This window comes from Pteropus medius, unplaced genomic scaffold (genome assembly GCF_902729225.1).
Source record: "Pteropus medius unplaced genomic scaffold, Ma_sr-lr_union100, whole genome shotgun sequence".
Classification (NCBI taxonomy): domain Eukaryota; kingdom Metazoa; phylum Chordata; class Mammalia; order Chiroptera; family Pteropodidae; genus Pteropus; species Pteropus medius.
The window spans coordinates 5,930,363-5,953,283 of record NW_024344374.1 but is presented as its reverse complement, the minus strand read 5'-3'; the positions used below and the strand labels follow the sequence as shown (position 1 = coordinate 5,953,283).

Here is a 22,921-nt window from a genome sequence, read left to right as displayed (position 1 = left end):
TTTTTCTCTGTATCTATTGGAAGTTGGTATTAGTTTTTCTACAGTGAACATATACTATTTGTTAATAAAAATGTTTTAAAATAAAACACATAAAATCAGTAATTTTGTAATGTCATAGAAAAACAGTTACAGGAATGGCGACTCAGATTAACTATGAATTTGAGGAAGTTGTTCCAAGTTCAAATCCAAATTCCCAAAATGAATTCGAGGAAGCCACGTTACACACTCCTAAGGACTACAGTGAAGTTTTTACGCCCATCAGTTGTTTAGAAAAATGGCCATTACTTCAAGCAACAAACCAAGGTAAAACATTTATTTCCATTGTGATAAAACATTTCTTTCTAATATACATGTTTTCATTCCTGTGAGTTTTTTGTTTTATTAAATTTAATTTTTAAAATTTTATTACAGATTCTAAGCTTTGCCACATTAGGGAAATAGTCTCTTTTATATTAGTCTCTTTTTTATATATTAGGTTGTTTTTGATGTTTAAGTGTGCTGGACCTCAAAATAGCCTCCGAGATTTGATCATAGTGTGTTCACAGCGTGTTCACTATGTCATCAGATCTATTATAGCAATAATAATATTAACTATAATAATAATAACTATAATAATATTATAGTATATAATAATATGATATAAAATATATATAATAATATTAACATCAGTATACAGATCTGATGACATAGTTATCTGGTATAACTTTAAATTAATTGATTATTAAGTAATGCTTAAATTTTATTTTCCAAAATATCCTAAAGATTTTCAGTTTCATCTAATTTATGTAAAACCATAATTCAAAGTAGAGATAAAATCATATTAGGTCAGGAAATTCATCCAGTTTTTACAAATTTATCATAACTAATAATTAAAAGTATTTTTATCCAAAATATATTCTGAATCTCTCATCTTACTAGAAGGTGCTGAATTCTTCCAACCATATAGAAACTTGCTGAGAACTATCTTTCTTATATGTATAATAGCCTAGTCCCTTTTTAAATTAAAAATCTTGAGGCTCTATTATATAATTGCTATTATCATTTAAGATGTGCTATAGCTTGAGCCTGAACAATAAATTAGTTATTTTACTGCTCTTTTTATGTAGATACATAAACTGTATAAGATTTTTAGAGTTGACAAATAAGTATGCGATGATATATACATAGTTAAATCCCTCTTATGGTTTTGGAAGAAAGTAAGATAGAGTGATTCCATTAAAGTCCAAATTTGAGAGTATGATATAGTAGGAAGAGCCTGAATTTGGGATCAGAAGATTTGATCATAGTCCAAATCTACCCTTAAAAATTATTGCAAGTTTGGGACAGTTATTTAAAATTTCATGGCTTTCAATTTTCTTCTGTAATTTATTTTAATTTATTCTTTTAATTTCTTATAAAAAATTGTGGGGATCAAATAATATATATGTACATATAAAGAGATGGTTTGTAAAAAAAAAATAGGCTACCCAAACATTATTATTATTAATGTTGCAAACTAGAAGCTACTATTGGCAAATTTTATAATCGCTATCATCAGCTAGAATCAGAACCATCTTTACAAGTCACTGAATGAAAATAGGCTTGAGTTTCCCAAAGAAACAGACTCATAGATACAAAGAACAAACTGATAGTTGCCAGATGGGAGGGGAGTTGAGAGGCTGGGTAAAAAGGTGAAGGGACTAAGAAGTACAAATTGGCAGTTACAAAAATGTCATGGGGATGTATAGTACAGCATAGAGAATATAGTCAATAATATTGTAATAACTATGTATGGTGCCAGGTGGATACTAGATTTATGGGGGAGATTACTTTGTAAGTTATATAAATGTCTAATCGCTATGGTGTACACCTGAAACTAATATAATATGTCAACTATAATTGAAAAATTAAAGCAAAACTTTTTAAAATACATATGAATTTTTCATATTTTATATTTCTTTATGAGTCCTGTGTCATTAGATTTCCTTCTTTTTTAAGGCAGACCAATATTTCCTTGTGTATATACATATACACCTCATTTTCCTTATCCATTGATCCGTCAACAGACACTTAGGTTGTTGTGAATAATGCTACGGAGAACATAAGAGTATAGATATCTCTTTGAGATAGTGATTTCGTTGGCCATCTGTTTCTTCCTTTACAACATTTATATCTTTTTTGGTCTCACTGTGCCAACTGAGATTTCCAGTACATTGTTCAGTAGAAGTAGTGATAATTGCCAGATATGTCTTGTTTCTGACAGTAAAGGAAACCTTTAGTGTTTTGCCAATAAAGTGGTGTAAATATCATCTCAATGTTTACTTCATTTTCAATGTTTATATCATTCTCCATGGTGAAATGTTAGAAGAATTTACTAGGTTGAGGAAGCTTCCTTTTGTGCTGAGTTTGCTAAGAGCTTTTGATCATGAATGAGGATTGAATTTTATTAATGTTTTTCTATGACTATTAAGATACTTACATTTTAAATATAGATGGTCCCTTTACTAAAATATTATAATCCTATAATCTAAACATAAATCATTTTATATTATGATCACACTGTATATGCATTATATTATTTTTAAATGTTACCATTATCTTAGGAACATTTCACCATATACTTAAGTTTTCTTCAAAAGTATGGCTATTAATAACTGCAGTTTTAATCTTATTTATCATACATTTCCCAATTTGAGAGCACTAATGTTTTTAATTTCAAATGTGTACATATAAATGTATGTTTCCATTTCCAATTATTTTCTTAAAGTGAATCCCTGGAAGTGGAATCATTTGATATAAGTTGTGTTTTTTTTAGCTATATATTCGCTAGCATGGTATGAAAATAACCTGTTTATGCCAGCCTTATCATCATTGAATATATTATTACTGATGTTGTAGTAATATATTTATCCAATGTAATGGACAAAATCAGTATAGGAATCAATAATAACTTATTTATATCACCCTAATAGTGTGTAAGGGAACAGAGAAAGCAACCCTTTATATATCAGAAATATTGATAACCCCGATTATATTTAATTTGAACTTAATCAGTCCTGTCGATGTTTTCCTTTACAGTTTCTTTCATTGCTTTTATACTTAGAAAATTCTTCCTTGAATTAGATAATTATGTATCCATACTTTCTTTTAAGATTTTAGTTTATGTTTAAAAATAAGAATAAAAAATATTTTTTTCCAAATGTTTTGGCAGTTGTCCCAATATCATTTATGGAATAGTCTTTTTTTCCCCACTGGTTAGAAATGCTGCTTACATCACATAGCAAATCCTTATCCACATTAGAGTTTGTTTCTGAATTTTCTATTATGTTCTTTGATTTGCCTGTTTTTGTATCAGTATCATACAGTTTTAACTGTTGAATATAATTATAACATGTATTATTAGTCTCCTTTTTCACTTTTTTCTTACTCTTATATCTATAGTTTTCCAGATTCACTTTATAATCAGTTTTCCAAGTTCCAAAACAGATCTCTTGAGAAATTTAATATTACTGGGAACTTTTAAAATTTTTGCTATAGTCTTTTTAGCTAGGAAAGGGATTATCTTGCCTTTTCTTTAATTTTTAAAAAAATCCTCACTGAAGTTTTATGATTGCCTCCATATATTTTCTGCACATTTCTGTTATATTTCTTCCTCCATATTTGTATATTTGTAGCCATTATGAATGAGTTTTTCTGTTAATTTTTGACTAGGTTTTTATGTATATTTGAAAACCAGTGATTTTATAATTTTTTACCAGACACCTTAGTGAATGCTTTTATTTGTTTTCATTTAGTTATCTTGTATTTTCTAGGTAGACAAAAATATCTTCTGCAAAGAATAAACCTATTTTCTTTCCTATCAATAGACCTCTTTTTTCTGCTCCTTTTCATAGTTAACTAGCCAAAATTTTTTTCCTCATGACAGTTTAACACTCCTCTACAATAGAGGAAAAGTCTCCTTATCCGTGTTGGTACATATAATAGGAGTAAGCACTCCAGGGAATGATGTATAGCCATAAGAATATAAGGAAGTAGCACCCTTGGTTAAAAAAAACAAACAAAAACCTTTGTATAGGTATGAGGAACATTAATTGTGGTGTGATACTGCCATCTAGCGGCTGCATCTAAAAAGGGTGGTTAGAAAACAAAACTATATGAACTCCCAGAAATAACAGGATTAGCTAGCCTGTTGGAAGAGAAGATGGCTAGAGAGTCTGTGTTTAGAAGTTGAACGTGCAAATGAGAATATAAACTAATGCTGTTTTTGTTTTTACTATTAATATAACTTCATTAATATTTACAAAATGGATATACAAATGAACCATCCTTAAATTTTCTCAGATAAGCCCTGCTTAGACATGGAACATGATCTAGCTTTCTTTGGTGTTTCATGGGAAGCTATGGGCCGCAAGATTTTAAGAATTTAACAGGTTAACAATCTCTTATGAGGCTAGTTTGTATAACAAGTTCTCTTTTGATGTTTCGAGTTAGCACCAGGCGAAGGGATGGTCCCTGTCTGCCTGCTTTATATCACATATTTATTAAGCACATGCACACCAGTGATGTAGTTGATCATGGGGACATCACTCCATGCTTCCTCTCTCTCACGCCATTCTAAAATTACTTAACTCCAACACCACTGCCTATCACAAGATACCATTGCTCCCCTTCAAGGTGGATTTTGCTTTTGGGAGCTTGGCTTTCTGAGTAGTTCCTGAGCTTATATTTTCCGAGCTTACATTTTACTTTTTCTCTTTCCACCCCAGAGTTTTTTGAAGAGTGGAGCCAGGATTTATGTTCTCTCTCTTGGCTCAGAAACTGTTAAAATCCGGACACAACTAAGTAGGGTGGGGATAGAGAGGAGAAATTTATTCTGTTAGCAGTAGTGTTTTCTAATATGTAAGATATAATCACACTTCTCAAGTAGAGACTTTGCTATATAATTTTCATTGTAACTAATTTTATAACAGACATGTTTCAATAACTCTAGAATGCTAGAATCAGAGTTAGTCTGACTTGTAGGTTTCGCAGACTGTCTCCATTCCCTACATGTCAGAGTCTCTGGGGATGGATTAAGAGGCAAAATGATGCAGAGAAGAAAAGGTTAGAGTCATCAAAAGTCAAATGCTTTTATTTCTTTACAATTTCGTTTAAGCTATCTATGGCTATTTTGAAACATAAGACTACAAGAGATTTTTCTTCATTAATTAAATTAATTTTTGTTGAAAAAATATGAGTCATTATAACTCTTTCAGGTTATTGTTTATTACTCAGTATACTAAATAATATTAAAATTTATTGAGCTTTTATCTATATACCAATACTATGCTACATGCTTTATATACACAGTATAAGAAAGAACTAAAGAATTAAAAATGTGTTTGAAACCTCAACTTTATCTAATGGCCGACTATAGTAACTATCTAGATCCTTTATATAACTTTTCAATTTTTTATTATTCACTTACATTTCTTATTTCTTTCAGAATTGTTTATTGATGAAGAAATCATTTTTACCTGTAAAAGTCAGCTACCAACTTTACATGCTCTAGTGAATAGGCTAAAACTGTATTTGGTAAAGGACCCCCTTTCAGATTTTAAAGAGCAAGTCTTCACAGAAGCTATTTTTTTGAGGTACCTAATTGCCTAATGTTGTAAATATTTTTAAGAGGACAAAATATTCTTTGTATGCTCACAAGTCTAGATCTTATGAATATTTTATCATTGCTCTATCTCACTCTAATTTTAATCATTATGTATTTTGATTGGCCAAATTTAGTATGTAACTTGCTATTAGTAAACAGTAATTTAATGTGGCTTTTTTTTTTAAGTGAACGCTTCCCTTTTCAAGGAGATTTCAAAAGTCTTGCGAAAGAAGATTTTTACATGGATAAAGAGAAATTTTATAAAGAGAAGCTAGAAGATACAGCAGATTTAAATGACATATTGTTTTTGGTAAGATTTTTATAAAAGTGGTAAAGCATACTTAAAATGTTTAGTAATATACGTTGACTATCTTCTATTGTCAAGTTGAAAAGACTTGATAATGGGTTGCACGTATATCAGTTAAATCAAATTTACTTCTAAGATAGTGGTTCTAAACCTTAGCAATACATTGGAATTCCTTGGGGAGTTTTAATAAAATACTTAAGCCTGGGTCCTACCTAGATATATTCTGATTTAATTGGTCTGGTGTGAAGCCCACGTATAAAGAATTTTAAAACCTCTCTCAATGATTTTAATCATTATACTTGGTATAGGACATTAAGTGGTCATGTTCCAATTTAAAAATTGGAAACTGGAGCTAGAAAGGTTGATATGTGAGTCATAAAACAGATACGACTTGAACTATAAGAGAAATGATCTCATTGAAAAATAAGAATAAGAATGGTCTGAGACTGCATTTTAAGTGCTGCCTAAAATGATTAATAAGGAGGACAACATCTTTGTATATTAAAGGTCAATCTTCTCAAAAGCAGCCCCTCTTTTTTAGCATATAGTTCCAATAGCACGCAAAATTGTTTTATGATGTTAATATGTAAAGAATTCTAGCATTTGAGAGTGCATATAATTTTTCACAGTTTAACAAGCTCAAAAAACTAGACTCATATAGATTAGATGCCTTTACAAAGTTACTTTAAATATTTTTTAAAACAACTGAAAATGTTATATATTGGGGGCTTTTCTTAAATCATTCAAAGGAGATTATATGTAGATGTCAAGTCATTTAAAGGGTTGCCTTACAATTGAAATTTTTACCACATGTGGTAAAAATATTAATTCACCTCGTAACACCTTTTCTCCATTCCCCCGTCTTTCTTCCCCAGTTAACTCTGAGTTATGCACATAATACAGTCTTGTTGAGGAACCTAATTCTGTAGGAATGAAAGAGAAACATTCCAGGGAGTGCAGTGATGATCCATTCCATTCCATCTACCCCTTTTCACTTCTCCCCATTCACTATCTCTCATCTGCTTCAGTGATTATTTTTAATAAAGAATTTTTAAAATTTGTTGTTAACCCAAAAGAAGATATTCTTGCATCTAGGGATATTGTATATCACTAATGTAATCAGAGCCATAAAGGACATCACTTAGAACATTGCTCGTAAAATGATACATTTGGGGCTGCTACACTTCTTTTTTTTTTTAATGTATGCATAGCATTAAAAATTTTGAGTGTGGGTTTAGCTTAAAATTTGATATACCAGTTAAACAAAGAAATCTGTTTCTGAGTTCAGGAATCTTTATTTGGAAAACCTCACTAAAAATTTTTTTACTTATATATTATTTCAGCCATCAACTTTGTCTGGAAATGAATTCTTAATACCTACAGGCCTCAAACAAGTTGATATTCCATCACTTTCAGAACTGAAGGAATTATTAAACATAACGCCAGAAATAATAAATTATGAAGATGAAAATGAAAAGCTTTTCAAAAGAGGTGAGAATTAATTTAAAGATCTATTACTTGTAAAAACTACCTAATAATGTTTGTTATAAAAATTCTTGTTCGTTAAACTTTTTTTCTGAACCTCTAGATTTTTAAAAAGTGTTCTGCAGGTTACATGGTGAAATCTTAGTATTACTATTGATGAAACTTTCTTCTCATTGTCTTTCTCTTTATACCCTTACAAGCTTAAAACATCTCTGAAATTTATCATTTCAAAATAATTACACAAATAAAGTTACGACACCTATGACTATACTAATTTTCTAAAGTCGTTTTCTTATCTACAATGACAAAGCACTAACAACTTCTATGCTGACTTTAGTTAGGTATGGAAAAGCTCAGAGTAAGATTATGATTCATGGAATCAGATGACTGAGAGTAATAACCTAAAATTTAAATGATTTCATCCCAGTTAGATTTAGTAAATCTTGTCAAATTCTTTTTAATGACAATTTGAGCTCAAATATTTAACTACCCTCTCATAAATTTCAGTTGAAATGCTGAAAGCTATATAATATTAGGGAGGAATGAAGGGGGATTTGTGATATCCACTGAGAACAGACATGCTACTTATCAATAGACCACAGGCTTGAAGGAATTCTTGCAGATAAGACTAAATCAAGGAAATTACTGATCAGCCTAAAAGTCAAAACAAGGGAATGAAAAGCCAACCTGAATAAGTTAATCAAATTCTTACCAGAACTTGAAAACATACCACAACTTAAATCTATGAATGGAAAAGACAAGTGACCTTACGGGATGACTATGGTATTTACTACACTCCCAGCCTTCACTTAGCTTTGATGTATGCTAACTAAGAGTCATTGTCACAGAAGAATGAACAAGATTATAAAAACTTTAATATAATAGCATTTTGGCTGATAGTAGACGTTCTTTTTCTTTTCAGATCTTACTACCAAGCATGGAATAGACATTGAGGATATAAAATGCAGCCCCACAGAGATTTTGGCCATTCAAAGCAAATATGAACCAGAACATAGTAAACTAGAGCACAGTGAACCAGGTGGAAGTTTTGAATAAATCATTGAGTTTATCAGCGGTTACGTATATAGTATGTAAAAGTACAATGCATTCACATATAAAGTCTACATATTTAAAGTTTTCATATTTAAAATTTGATTATTGCGATCTAAGTTGTCATTTTTTTCTCTTAGCTGTTCCGTTACATTTGTTACTATCATTAACTCATCTTTCTAGCATCAAAACTGAATAATATACAGAGAGTTACAAAGATCAAGGGGAAAAATGGATAAAATAGCATTAATATTTAAAGTAGAAATCTTATAGCTCAGAAAAAAATATTAAATTTCATCTCAGTATTAGCAATCTTGCTAATCCTTGTTACATTTTTGTAAATTTAACTTTTTAATCCCTCAAAGCAATCCTATCATTATTGCTAATGTTATTAATTCTATCACATTTGGAATCTTAGAATCATCTTTTGTTTCAGTGTAATGGCAAATTGTGATGCTTCTTAACTATGTCGCTGGTACGGTTAGTTGGTTACATTTACAATTGGATCACATTAATTATCTATTTGGAAATTTACCTCTTTATTTATGAAAGTGATGGAAACATACTGACCACTTATGAATAAGTGAGGATCAGTTTGTCAAGCCCACCCTATAAATATAGAACTCTGTGCTAGGCCACCTAGACTCCAGACTTATTAAGGTGCAGGATTACTCACCATTAATATCATTTACTTAACATCACCAATAGTTAGTGTGGAGATAAAAATAGTACTATCTCCTAAGTATTGACAACACAAGTTGTCAGAACTAAAAACGTTATTACACATAAAGCTCTTAGAATTTATCTCATATAGTAAACTCAATAAAACTTAGTTAATGGATTTTCTTAAAAATCACCACTATTACAGTTGAGACACCATGTGATATGTGTATAATTCCTTATTTAGATGCAAATTTAAAACTGTTATTTTGTATTTCAAATAACCCAAGTTTTTCTCTTGAAAACTTTTGTTGTAACATAATGGTCAAATATAATAGTTGCTAATAAAAATTTCTAAATTATACTTAATTTTATTCAATGTTTATGTAATATTGTAATTTTTTAATTTTTATGTATTCTAGAAGAGTTAGAAATGCCATTAACTTGCCTACACCTAAAAAATGAATATTCTTCTGTGAACTCATTACGTACAGGACTTCAGACATTTCCATTTTCTCCTATCTCTAAAATGTAAGTAAAGATTATATCTAGAATTCAAATTGCAATTCAGATCAAGCAGTCTTTAATTAAATCTCTCCATGTAAAGGCAATTTCTAGGATACCTATGTGAAAAAAATCTAAGAGGTAGAACCATGTCTATAGTAAGCAACTGGAGGGAATATATGAATATACATGTACATACTTGTTTTTATCTGCATAAAATAACTTTAGAAGGACATAATAAGGAGTTAAGAGCCCTGAACTAGAGCCAGATTGCCTGGCTCAATCACTACCTAGCTCTGTGACCTTAGTTGCCCAGTCCCTCAGTTTCCTTACCTGTAATATTGGAATAATAACAGTTTATACTTCACAGGATTGTTACGAAGTCTTCCGAAAGGTTTGTCATAGCTCTCTGACCAATAATAGTCAAGGATCACAGCATAGTGTGGACAGTGGTTGACCAATAGATTTGGCTATCAGCTTACTCTCCTAGGAGTATCAGGGATCATGTCCTATCTCTAACAGAAGTCATCCACTGACCTTGTTTACCTCTGTCAATGTGGTGTTGGTGTTGGGGGGACCAGACATGTAGAACCAAATATTGATCCACAAATCTGTTCAACACGCCATTGTTACTATACAGACTGGTCTATAATCTTCTCAGAATTGATATTGCAGGGCTGAATCATTGTATTCTAGTTTGAGCCAAAATTGCACAGCTTAATAACCCAGCATCTTTGCCCTCTGATAAGAGTCTTTGGTTGCTATCTGATACCATGTGGCATACAAGTAACTTAATATTGTCTTTGTTTTCCTGGAATAAAGTCACCCCATTCCTCTGCTTCTTATGCCACTTACAAAACTAAGAACATAACTAATACAGTCCTCTTCTTCTTTACTGTAATCCTGGAATTTAAGGTGTCCTGAAATAACACATTTTTATGAAAATTACCAAAAAAAAAAGTCTACAAGTCTTTAATAAATTATTCTTAGAGTGGACACTGTAGGAGCTATGTGTGTGGTTTTGAGTTCTCAGTTATGATTGGCTGATCTATCAGAGGGGAATGCTGTTGGGTACTGGAAGCAACTGGAACAACTCATCACTAGCTGCTCAGGCTCCTGTTAGTGGTCTCAGGAAGGCGTCAGGGTGTAAAATAGAGGAGCCTGGCCTTGAGAGTCTTAATTATCTTCATCTCTGGCAAAGAATTATGTCATTCAGGGGACACATCTGTGATACACAGAACTCTACCATGAACTAGAACTGCCCATATGAGACATGAGCTCTAAAAAACTGCATGGGACAAGTACAGAAACTACCTATAATTTGTTTAAATGTTTTTAATCCTTTTGCTAAGGTACAAGATGTTTATTTGCAAGATCCATACTGTCTCTTTTAGTGCTCTTTTAGCTTTTTATTTACTCCATACGCCCTAATCCATCTGTTAAGGCAGATTGGCAATATGAGACAAACTAGCAGAAATTAGTATAATCTTGAATTTCAATTTGATATTAAAAATATTTACTTAAACAATAACAAACGTTTTAATCACATAAGTTGTATATCTACTTATTGTTATAACTCAAATATCTAATGAGGCTTTGTGAAACTTAAGTCTTATCTAGGTAATGATTTGCCAAAGTTAGAACAGAAGACTTAAATTATCCAAGGTTCTAAGGCCATTGTTTCAACTTAAAGAATTTGTCTCATCACTACTACATTCTCTAACAAGAGGTAAATCACTTCTATTTGGTTCGTGAATATAAAAACTTTAAAATTCCTATTTTAAAAATGGATTTATACCTCAACTATGAAATTAAAAACAAAGAGAAAAAGTGATAAAATAAGAAAACAACAGAAGGGAAAAATACTATGCAATGTAATTATACTTTTAACTTGCTTTTATGGCCCCAATTACTTTTGTTTTAGACACGTTTTAGATGGAAATATATTCAGTTAACAGATATTTTTAGGGCTTACCACATACAAAACTCTGCTAAATTTTATAAGGCTAAAAAGAAAAGTCTATATGGCATAATACTTTATTCCTGCACTAACTGATTACTGAATTGTGAGCACAGTTTTATATATGACCACAGAATATATCAAATTCAGACATGTCTTCAGAAATTTCCGTTAAGACTGAGAATATTTGTCTATATTACAGTCTCCTGTTGGACATGGCTTGCCTAAGCATTTCCCCTTCCTTTCACTTTAAAAACGTTGCCTACAGTCTGAGGTGTCTAGATGCCAAAGAGACCTTGGGAAGGTCCAAGAATCGTGTAGATTCTCAGATTTTGCCACCACATGCCATATTTTTTAATTATGTGGGTAAATTGGATGGCTTAGACATAAAAATAAGGTTGCTACTGCCCAGAATCATCAATTTAACTAGCGGTACTTATAATTATAATTGGCATACTCATATGTTTCATATGTACAGAGAAACAGAATATAATCAATTCTCATTTAGGAAGGAGTGGGACTTTTGTGAGCATAGATTAAGGGGGTTGTGAATTAATACTCTCTTCCCTAACAAGGCTAATATCTTCATAGCTACTGATGAACTGTAATTTTCACTGACTGTCATGCATACTTCCTCTCTCTTCTCCCCCCAGTACCCCAAAAATTTCAAGAACCCATATCACTCACACACCTACCAATATTGAAGGACTGAACTAAACTTTAGGACCTGTCACTTCCTGAAAAGGTAGAGCAGACAGAAGAACTTTTTCATAGTTCTGACTCTCAGTCAGTAGAGGCTCCAGATTTTCTGTTTAGAATGGACTTGGGGACAACAATTTTATATACGTTTGTGTGGAAGCTACTATTTGTTATGGAAAGTACAGTAATTTTAAATTGTATTTTTATTTCGGGTGACTTACAAGATTGGTGCTGGCACAGTTTATGGAAAGAAGTGGAAAACCTTCCCAAATCAGCCTCTGGCTCCAGGTTCATGAAGGGATTTAGAGGTGGGGGTAAGTTATAGGCAGGCAGGAGCAGTAAAGGAGAAGACAAATTGGCAAACCTTCCAAGAGGAGGACAAAGTAAGAACTCTGTACTTCAGCTAACACATTTATAAAATTTTCATTTTCTTTTGAGTGCAAAAAATACTTAGAAAAATTCTTTTCTTAAAATTGTATTATGCAATATGACTTGATAGTATTAATGTATTAAACTTTAACTTTTTTTTCAGTAATTTGCTTACTGATGAAGAATCAGCTAACAGTTACTCTATGATGTGGCAATTAGAAAGCTGTAGAAGCTTTTTGAACCCATTTTTACTTCCAGGTAAAGATTAAATAATTTTGAATGCTAAATAAAATGTATAGGTGAAAACCTACAATCTATAGAAATGTAATTGTCAGTTTTACTGTTTTTATTATCATCACTACTCTCATATAAAAACCACAGTTCCAAAATTAGAATTTCAAAACTTATAATCTTAATTTTTGATTGATGCTTATAATACAGATAATAATGTTAAATAGTTGTGCTGCTTTAGTTCCTTTATAAATTATAATAAGTCTCAAAGCTAAAAGTAATGAAGCAGAAAGCCCTATACCACAATATCTAAAATGATAGTCATCATAAAATTCATCAACTATATTTTCTTATTTACACTCATTATAATGAATTAGAATTTCTGATTTAATAAATCTTACATTACTTCTTCAAAATGTTATCAAAAGCACTAATTTCATAAATACTAAGTCAAACAAATAATAGTTCCATCTCCTACTAAATATTAGAATAACTATCTTCATGATATTTGTACAGATTGAAATAAATTTTTTATGTGACTACTATTGCTATAATATTTTGGACTTTCACAAATATTCAATCTTGAAGATGAAATACCAGATATAACTTCAAGTTTTACTTTTTTTCCCTAATGTGTGAAAATCTATTTCATATGAAATTTTCAGTGATTCTGTTTATTGCATTTTTCATCTCTTTTGCCCTGTGGACTGTGTCAGACTATTTGTTTTTGGGGTTGTTGTTGTTGTTTTTTAAGTGCCAAGAACTGAAGAGCCCAATAGTCAATATTCAGTTACAGATTTGAAAAAGATACTTTCTATTGAAGAAGAAAGCCTTGTCATTACTCCCGTAAGCCCAGAGTGGTGGAAACAAGCAGGACTAAATCTGATAGAGACAGACACCTTGGAACATCTGACTACATATCATGATCTGTCTTCTGATGATACTAAAATGGAGATATTTTTGCCTACAAAAGTGTTGCAATTAGAATGTAAGTACATAATGGTATATATCACTTGTGTGAACATTTTCAGCATGAGGTAGTGTTAGATTCTGGTTTTCCACCAGGTGATTGGGAAAAATGTAACTAAATTCCAGCACTCAATATTAGCTTTGGCTCTTCCTTGAAAAAATAAGTTTGACCAGCTAATCCTAAAATCTTTTTCTGTCCTAAAATTTAACAGTCTCAGTTTTAAAATTTCTAGCCATTTTCAATTAAAGTGACTTTGTTTCCTTTTATAAATGATTAATTGCCATCTCAGCTTTTGTTTACTCAGCCTAGTCACAAACAAGCACCGTTATTTTTTGACCTGACAGCTGAACTCTGTTCAATAATAACTAGTAATCTCTCCTCAACAATAGAAAATCTTCTTTTGTTATCAAAAAGTTTACTCATTTAGCCTTTTCCACTTATGCAATTTAAGAAGGCAAAAATATCTTTTGAGTATTGATCTTTTGAGTTATTTTGGTCGCTATAAGTGCTGTTATAGTAAAGTGAACATACTGAACCTGAATTATATCTTTTTGAAGTATATATGCATTGTTTTAATTTTATGTATATATTGTTTTAAAATCAGTTTATTGTAATAGTTACTAATTAATTTAGATCTTAAAGGAGTCGGAAAAATTTATTTTCAGTGTATTATAGAGTAAATAAATATACTTAAAAATGAATTTTAGAAAGTATTCTGCATGTTGGGAGACTGCTCTAAGGAGATAAGAACTGGAAAGACATTTGGCAATGTCTTTGAGAAGACATAGGGCTTTGGATGTGGTAGCAAGAATAAATGAGCAGGCTATATCAAGCAAATGCATACCAGTCTATCCAAGGCCTAGATGATTACCCACAGTAGAAGAAGAATTTTCAAAGAAATTATGTTAGATTGCTGATGAAGAAAAGGGAGAGGAAGATTTTATGGGGCCTTCAGATATCCAGAATAATGTATTAGATCTATAAATTATGTAGTCTTTATTATGATATGTAACTATTTTTAAGTTAAAATAAAACCCATTATTTACCTTAATATCTAATAAAACTATAATAATAGTTTAATTCTGAAGTCTAAAAAGTAATAACAGTATCAGGAGCCCATGGCCAAGTTGTCAGGGTAGGGGTGGTTAAAGAGAAAATAGTAGAGGAAAATAATTAGGAAAATGAAATAATAAACAGTTCCTATTTACCTGCTAAACATACCAAAATTTCTTCAGAAAATATCTCAGAGGTTGCAAATTGGTAGCACTCAGGTTTCTATTCAGCTCACGTATTATTGACCCATATGGTTTTCATTAGTTACCAACATTTAAAACTTGCAGGGTTGCACATAAATGATCTGTCTTTTGAAATTGTCTTTAAGATTCCAAAAACCACATTCAGATTTTCATATGGCAGCAATTGACCGGGGCCAATAACAGCTCACCAGTTTAGACCACACACCCTCCAGTTTACCATAGTTTTCAGCACACACAAATTGAGGCCAGGTGTTAGTTGGCGTTAGCATTGCTCTTGCACTTTTGTCTTAGATTTAGTATAGTTAAGGGGAAAGTAGAGTATACCAATATTTCTAATAAAAGCTAAAACAAAACCAAAAATTTTCTAAACTACATTTTGGAAGGGAAAAATACAAAATTTTCAAAGATCATGATTTACGCACTGCCATATATTTCACTAATTTACATTATTTAGATGGCCCTATAGGTATTTTTTTCAAATAAACTTTATGAGGTATAGTCAAATGCATCCATTCTAACTATATAGTTTGATGCATTTTGTCAAATATATATACCTGTGAAACTACCATCACAATTAAGATACAGAATATTTCTAGCACCAAAGAGTTCCCTGTGTTCCTTTGTATTCTGCAGTGATGCTCCCTCCATCTCACCCCTCTCCTCTACCAGGGTAACCTCTGACCCCAGGTAACCACTGGTCTATTTTCTGTCACTATATGTTAGTTTTTCTTCTTATAGAATTTCATTTATGGAGTCTTACAGTATGAACTCTTTTGTGTCTGGCTTTGTCCACTCATCATAACATTTTGAGATTCACTCACAATGTTGTGTATATCACTAGTTCATCTCTTTTTATGACTGAGGAATTTTTCATTATATGAATGTACCACTGTTTGTTTTTAAACTCTCCCAGATTTTTTTCCTAGTTTTTACTATTATGAATAAAACTACTATGAATATTCTTGTATAAACCTTTTTGTAGACATGTTATCATTTCTCTTGAGTGAATATCTAGGAGTAGAATTGCTGAGTCTTATGGTAGGTGTATGTTTAACTTTATAAGAAATGACTAAATTGTTTTCCAAAGTGGTTGCATCATTGTGCATTCACACCAGCAATGTGTGAGAGTTATAGTTACTCTATATCTTGCCAACACTTGTTGACAGTCTTAAATTTTAGCACTCTAATGGGTGTGTTGTAGTATCTCATTGTGTTTTGATTTGTATTTTTCCCATAACTAATGATGACAAACATCTTTTTACATGCTCATTGGCCATTAGTATGTCTTTAAAATATATATATGTATGTTTAATAGCTTTACTGAATATAATTCACATATCATACAATGCACCCACTTGAGGGTTTCAGTATATTCACAGAGTTGTGTAGTCATCACCACAATCAATTTTAGAACATTTATACCACCTCCCAAAAGAAATCTTGTACCCATTAGCAGTTACTCTCCATTTTCCTCAGCTATGGAACTACTAATCTATTCTGTCTCTATAGATTGGCCTATTTTGCACATTTCATGTAACTAGAATCATACAATATGTAGTCTTTTGTGACTGGCTTCTTTCATTTAGCATGTTTTCAAATTCGTTCATGTTGCAGCATGTATATATCTTATATGAAGTATTGTTCAAACATTTTGTCAAATTATTAATTGGCTTTATTTTTAAATGTTAAGTTATAAGAGTTTTTTGTATATTTTGGATACAGACCTTTTTCAAGTATATGTATTGCAAGTATTTTCTTTCAGTCTGTGGCTTGCTTGGTATGTAAGTTTTTGTCCCTTAGAGTAACTGTTACCTCCAAGGATATGACTTACAATAAGCCTATTGGCAATAAGGCTTTTCTGGAATTCTTTTTTGCCTAGAAATCTAGCTTTGATAGTGAGAAAAAGATACACTGGGTTTTTATTCTTTAAAAAAAATGTATTTTATTCAGATCAAATATTGATTTTCAAAGCAATAAACAAAGTACTCCTAAGAATCAAATGACATTAATAAAAACTCACAAAGTTATCCTAATACTCTAGTAGAATACTTATTTAGGTATGGAAGTCATTTGGATATTTTCTATTTTTTGTTTTCAGCATGGCTAGACCATACAAGTATTTCCTCACCTATTGAACTTATTAATGAGGAATCTATAAGTGATAATTTATCACTTCCACAAAAAAGTCCATCTCCAATAAAAGAAGTGCCAGACCTGTGTTTTTCTGATGAATATATCTCTCTTAGAAGTCCAAAACAACAAGAAAAAACAAAAATTGATCAAGAACTAGTTTACAGAATAATACAAAATGAAGAAAATAACGATTACTTGCAACTTGATTGTACAGTACTATCTACTGAATCATCTCCCTCTTCAAAAATTGGAAAAGCGTCTTATAAACATGGTAAAAAACGGGAGAGTAATTTAGACCTTTTGAATGACTTTATGATGCTGCGAAATAAACAAACTTGCACCTCAAAGACTGAAGTCACAGACATTGATGAGAAAGATGGTGGGTAATTTAGTAATATTTTGGCATAGATATGATAGCTTCAAGGACTAAATGTATAATTTATTATAGAAAGTAAAAAAATAAATCTAGATAGAATATATTATTTTTCAAAGTCAAAGAAAACATCATTGATTCATGATATTTATTGTGTATGGAGATAGATGTATATAGATATATGGAGAAATATAGGTTTTCAAGCAAATTAAAAGGTGCATTTGAACTTATAAGAAAAGTCATTATTTGTAAAACTTTCTACAACTTGGCCATACAGAATCATAATATTTTTAACTTTTGTTGATCGTTCTGCATTCTTCTTTCTCTTTTAGCCAATATTTTTATCTTAGTATTTTGACTTATATTTTAATGTGTATTTAAGAACACTTTGCCTAGTTGATTACTTACTACTCGTTTTTATTTTACCAAAGAGTTTCTATTGTAACTATTTTACATTCACTGCTTATAAACACATCAAAGGTAGTGTAATGTGTCATAATAACATTTACTTCTAGTAAAAAAAGAAAATCTGTGTTGTAGAACATGTTTGACACAGGTTACCCAGATGAAATAAGTACAAAAATATTTTTTAGTACAAAAACATTTATATATGAGAGTTAGAGCATATTTAGGTCTTACTGTTCTATGTACTATTAATGTATACAAGATCTTGCCCCTGAATCAATTATAAAATAAGACAAGAAGTAAAATATATACCAAAATATTATCTCTTTTACTAATAAAGACTAAGTTGGCGAAAGGATCTTAGTCTGAGAGCCAAATGGCTTGCTAACTAAACACCAGAACTACACAGAGTTACCTACCTAGTTCCAGACTATATCGGACTGGGACAGGATTCCCCATGGTGGTGGGAGGGGAGCTGATTAGGATAGATTCATGACATAGAGAAGAAAGGGTATGTGGAAAGTCATAGAGAAATGAAATAAAGTAGAACAGTACATTTTTTTTTAGGTGTTGGGAACTGTACTTGTTTAATCCTTATAACAATATTCAAAGTAGGTATATTTTTCCATATTTTATATATTAGAAAACCGAGACTAATGTCAGAACTGAGATTGAAACACTGATCTGATGCCACATTCTTTCCCTTATTACCACTCAGCTTCCTACCCTAGTGCAGTGTTAGATTCATTGACCTGAATAGTTCAACTTAATACTGATAGGTTTCAAAGAATTTTAACAATGGCGATCACAATAGAAGAAAGCATTTAAGTAAAGCAACATTAAGTTTCTTCTGAACAATGCAAATTTTTTTATTAGAATATCAAGATGAAGAAGAACATTCTTCAACTCTTCCAGAAGAAAGTCCTATTGTTTGTACTAATAAAACTCTAGAGAAAATAAATCAAGAAAAGAGAATAGATAATGTCATTGAAATTCAAGCATCAGGTATGCTATAAGCTTTTAAGATACAATCAAATTAAGTAAATTTGAAAGACTTTTCCTGGGTCTCTAAAATATACCTCATTTTCCATGTATTTTCTTCTTACTTTCAGGTTATTTCCAACCCTGGAATGCCCTGTTTACTACCTCTGTCCCTCCCCATTGCCCTGTTCCAGTCCACTGTTATTTCTTCTTTCATTTAAACCGCTGCTTCTCTACATTCATCAGAGAAGAGCAAACAATTCAGACTTTTGGCCCAGACTAAAAAATTATCTGCTAAGGGTTGCTTTCTCTGTTCCCTTACACACTATTAGGGTGATATAAATAAGTTATTATTGATTCCTATAGTGATTAAAATTTTTGTTTCACTATAAAGAATATACTTTGGCTCCTAAAGAACAGCCTACTTACAAACATCATGCTCATTATCAAAATCGATAAGGAAAGATGACACTAGTTCTTGAACATCTTTGCATTCTTTTGGTTCAATTTTATTCATGGCCTTTAGATGAATACATTAAACATTGATATTCTAGTGAAAACTAGAAACAATTTGTCATTGCCATAAATTTGGTTGTCTTAAGATTGTAAGTTAATAGTCAAGGGAAGAGAAAAAATATATATGATTCTATTTATGTGGTTCTTCATAGTTGCCATGTTGAGTTAGTTATTGAATAAATACTTTCTAATAAACAAGGTAGCCATAAAGTTATACTAATTGTACAGGGGCAGTGTTTCATTTTTACTAGTTTATTTAGAATAAAATTCCTTAAGTAAGCCTCTATACAAACTCATGATTTTTAACTCAGTAAAGAATTTAGCTAGAGTTCAGATTTCCATGAAGTAACATGTTTAATTGGTTTGTCAAGAACACACCATCTTTATAAAAATATTGCCTTTCATGCTTTTATTTTTGCAGATAGCCAGTGCAAAGCATACTGTATCCTAGAAGCAGCAGCTACTCCTATCTTAAAAAAGCTTGCATGCTTCTGTACTCTTCCTGTTGCTAATTGGAAATTTGCCACTGTTGTTTTTGACCAAACAAGGTTTCTCTTAAAGGAACAAGAAAAAGTAATAAGTGATGCTCTTCACCAAGGTGAGTGTAAATAAAAATCATTATTGAAAAGGCTATAAATTTATGGATTATATCATATTAGTAAAAATTTAATGTAGAAAATGCAGAAATTAGTTACGGGTGAAGGCAAAACTGTAATTCAATATATGTCACCCATAGACCAATACTGGAGGATCAGCTAACTAAGGAGAAAAAGTTAAGAAATAACATCTGGTATTGCTTCTAGTGGAGCTCCATTGACATATATTACTTGCCAGATTCCTATTACAGAAACCAAATTAACCCTACTAATGATAGCACCTGAACCACTTAGTTTCCTCCCAAAAAAGAGAGAGGTCAAAAAATAGATTAAAGTTGATTCTGGCCAAAATAGAATAACAGGAATTGGGTTTACCCTCCTGCCAGAAATACAGAAAAAAAAATGACAAAGACAAATACACAAAAACAGTTTTTAAAAGCCTAGACATCAAGCAATGAAGGACAGTGATTCCTGAGAAATGAGAAACAAATGAGTTGATCCCTACCATTGCTTTAGCTTTAGCTTACCACTTTGAAAGAATCACCAGGCCATGGCAGATATACCAGAAGAAGAGCATGGTGGACAATCTGAGTTAAAACAGAACTGAGAGGCCAGGGAGACCAAAGCAGCTAGAGTTTGAAGGATAGAATATTAGAGAGCAGAGAGCTTTACACAGAGTCCCGGAGATCTGTAGAGAGTCTCCCTCGACTATTCAGCAGAGCTGATCACAGAGTATATGTCAGGTTGGGGAACTACCTGAGGTTATGGAAACAAACCCTCTGAAAGGATTGAGGGAATAGTACTCTGCATTTACACAGGGCAGAGAATAATGCCTGTTCCCACTAGCTAGACTAGAAAAACTCAAAATTTGTGGGGTATTGAGTACAATACTTAGGAAAGTTTTGCCTCACTAGTAGAGAATGATTTCCCCTAAACTTATTTTCAAGGAACTTAACTGCATCCCAGAACAAAGCTTAAGAGGATGTATATGAATACAAAACTATCTAGTACCCAAAAAGGAAAAATTCACAATGTCTGGCATTCAGTCAAAGATTACTGAGAGACAGGAAAACACAACCCATAATGAGATAATCAAAAACTCAGAACTGACAAAGATGTTAATATCACCAGAGGACACTGAAACTTATTATAAGTATATCCTATATGTTCAATAATTTAGAGACATGAAAAAGACACAAATCAAACTTCTAGAGACTACACTATAATGTATGAGATGAAAGATGCCCTGGATGGGGTTAATGATGGATTAAATACTGCAGAAGAAAAGAGTAGTTAACTTGAAGGCATAGCAATAGAAACTATCCCAAATAAAACACAAGTAGATAAAAGAATTTTAAAAATAAGAAAGAAAAGAGCATCAATAGGCTACGAAACTTCAAATAGCCTAGAGTACTATTAGAGTTATCAAAGAAAAGGCAAAAAGGGGGTAAACAAAAAATACTGAAATAATGACTGAAAGCTTTCCAAATTCCGTGAAAACTGCAAACCCACAGACCCAAGAAACTCAATGAACTCTAAGCACAAGAAGCACAATAAAGATGCACCAAAGCATATCATAATCGAGTTGTTCAAAACCAGTAATAAATAGAATTTTAGGAGCAGCCAGAAGGAAATAAAGATATGTTGAATAAGGGGAACAAAGATAAGGATGATATCAGTTTTCTTGTCAGAAATAATGCAAGTGAAAATACAGTGGAGTAACACCTTTAAAATACTGAGAAAAAAAATCAACCTAGTTTTCTACACTAGACAAAAATATATTATAAAAATAAAGGTGAAATAAAGATGTTTTCAGACATATAGAAACTGAAAGAATTCATCAGCTTCAGACATACACTGTAAGAAATATACTCCTAAGGACAGAAGAAAAATGATATCAAATCTGGTTTCCCTGTTCTATTCTCTTCCCTTCCAGTTCTTGATTGACTTGTTTCCACAAGTCCTTCAAGGTGCTGGACATGTACTACCCATAACTGGTTTTCCTGTTGCCTCTTAATTTCTAAAAATTTATTAGATTGGCAATTTTCAAACATTTTAGCAGGAATCTGTTCAAATAAATATTTAATGGAATCCCACTGTATAAAACAGAGAAAAGTAGAACTTCTCTGGTTAAACTGGGGCAGTGGATCTAGGATCCTGTCTTCTTGGTTTCACTTTTGCTCACACCAGAATCCAATCTATCATCATCAAAAAGCTCTCGAAACTACATGGACACATTAATTAGACAATTGTGCTGCCCTATATTTACAGCTCTTGCTTGAGTCACATCTTTAGACAAATATTCCTAGGTGTCCACCCCCATTTCAAGGTATTGCTTTATGTTATGATCTTCCATCTTTAATTTAACCAGTTGGCAATAATGAGTTTAATTTTCTTCTTGCTTCATAACTGGAAATCATTGACCTTTTTCCCCACCAAGAGTAGAAATAATTGGATATTCTTTGGAAGCAACAAGAATATGAGCTCTAAGGTTAGCTGTATGGGTTTGAATGCCACCTCCACCACTTATTCACAAATCGACCTGGGACAATTACTTAACCTCATAAAGACTGTTTCCTCATCCATAGAATAAGGATCATAATAAACTTGCCTAATAGGATTATTGTTATAGAATCAATGAAATAACCAGCTTATACACAGCCTGGCACCTAGTAAGCACTCAATAATAAATGTTAGCTATTATTGTTAAGCATTTGGATATATATTCTAAAATTCTAATGTATAATGTTTTTAATGTTCTTGCTTACTTAGATACAAATGATGAAAGAGAAACGACGTTCAA

General features: G+C 31.6%; 1 protein-coding gene across 1 annotated transcript in view; it reads left to right on the top strand.

The window, feature by feature from the left end:
* The window catches only part of SHOC1 (shortage in chiasmata 1), a 64,662-nt gene that overhangs the window by 12,878 nt on the left and 28,863 nt on the right, over positions 1–22,921 (top strand). The window contains exons 5-15 of the mRNA XM_039870704.1: positions 119–303; positions 5,465–5,612; positions 5,810–5,940; positions 7,293–7,421; positions 8,338–8,454; positions 9,548–9,656; positions 12,821–12,915; positions 13,643–13,876; positions 17,213–17,626; positions 18,911–19,030; positions 19,944–20,120. Of these exons, the coding sequence (XP_039726638.1) occupies positions 119–303; positions 5,465–5,612; positions 5,810–5,940; positions 7,293–7,421; positions 8,338–8,454; positions 9,548–9,656; positions 12,821–12,915; positions 13,643–13,876; positions 17,213–17,626; positions 18,911–19,030; positions 19,944–20,120 (1,859 nt within the window). The remainder of the gene's footprint in view (positions 1–118; positions 304–5,464; positions 5,613–5,809; positions 5,941–7,292; positions 7,422–8,337; positions 8,455–9,547; positions 9,657–12,820; positions 12,916–13,642; positions 13,877–17,212; positions 17,627–18,910; positions 19,031–19,943; positions 20,121–22,921) is intronic.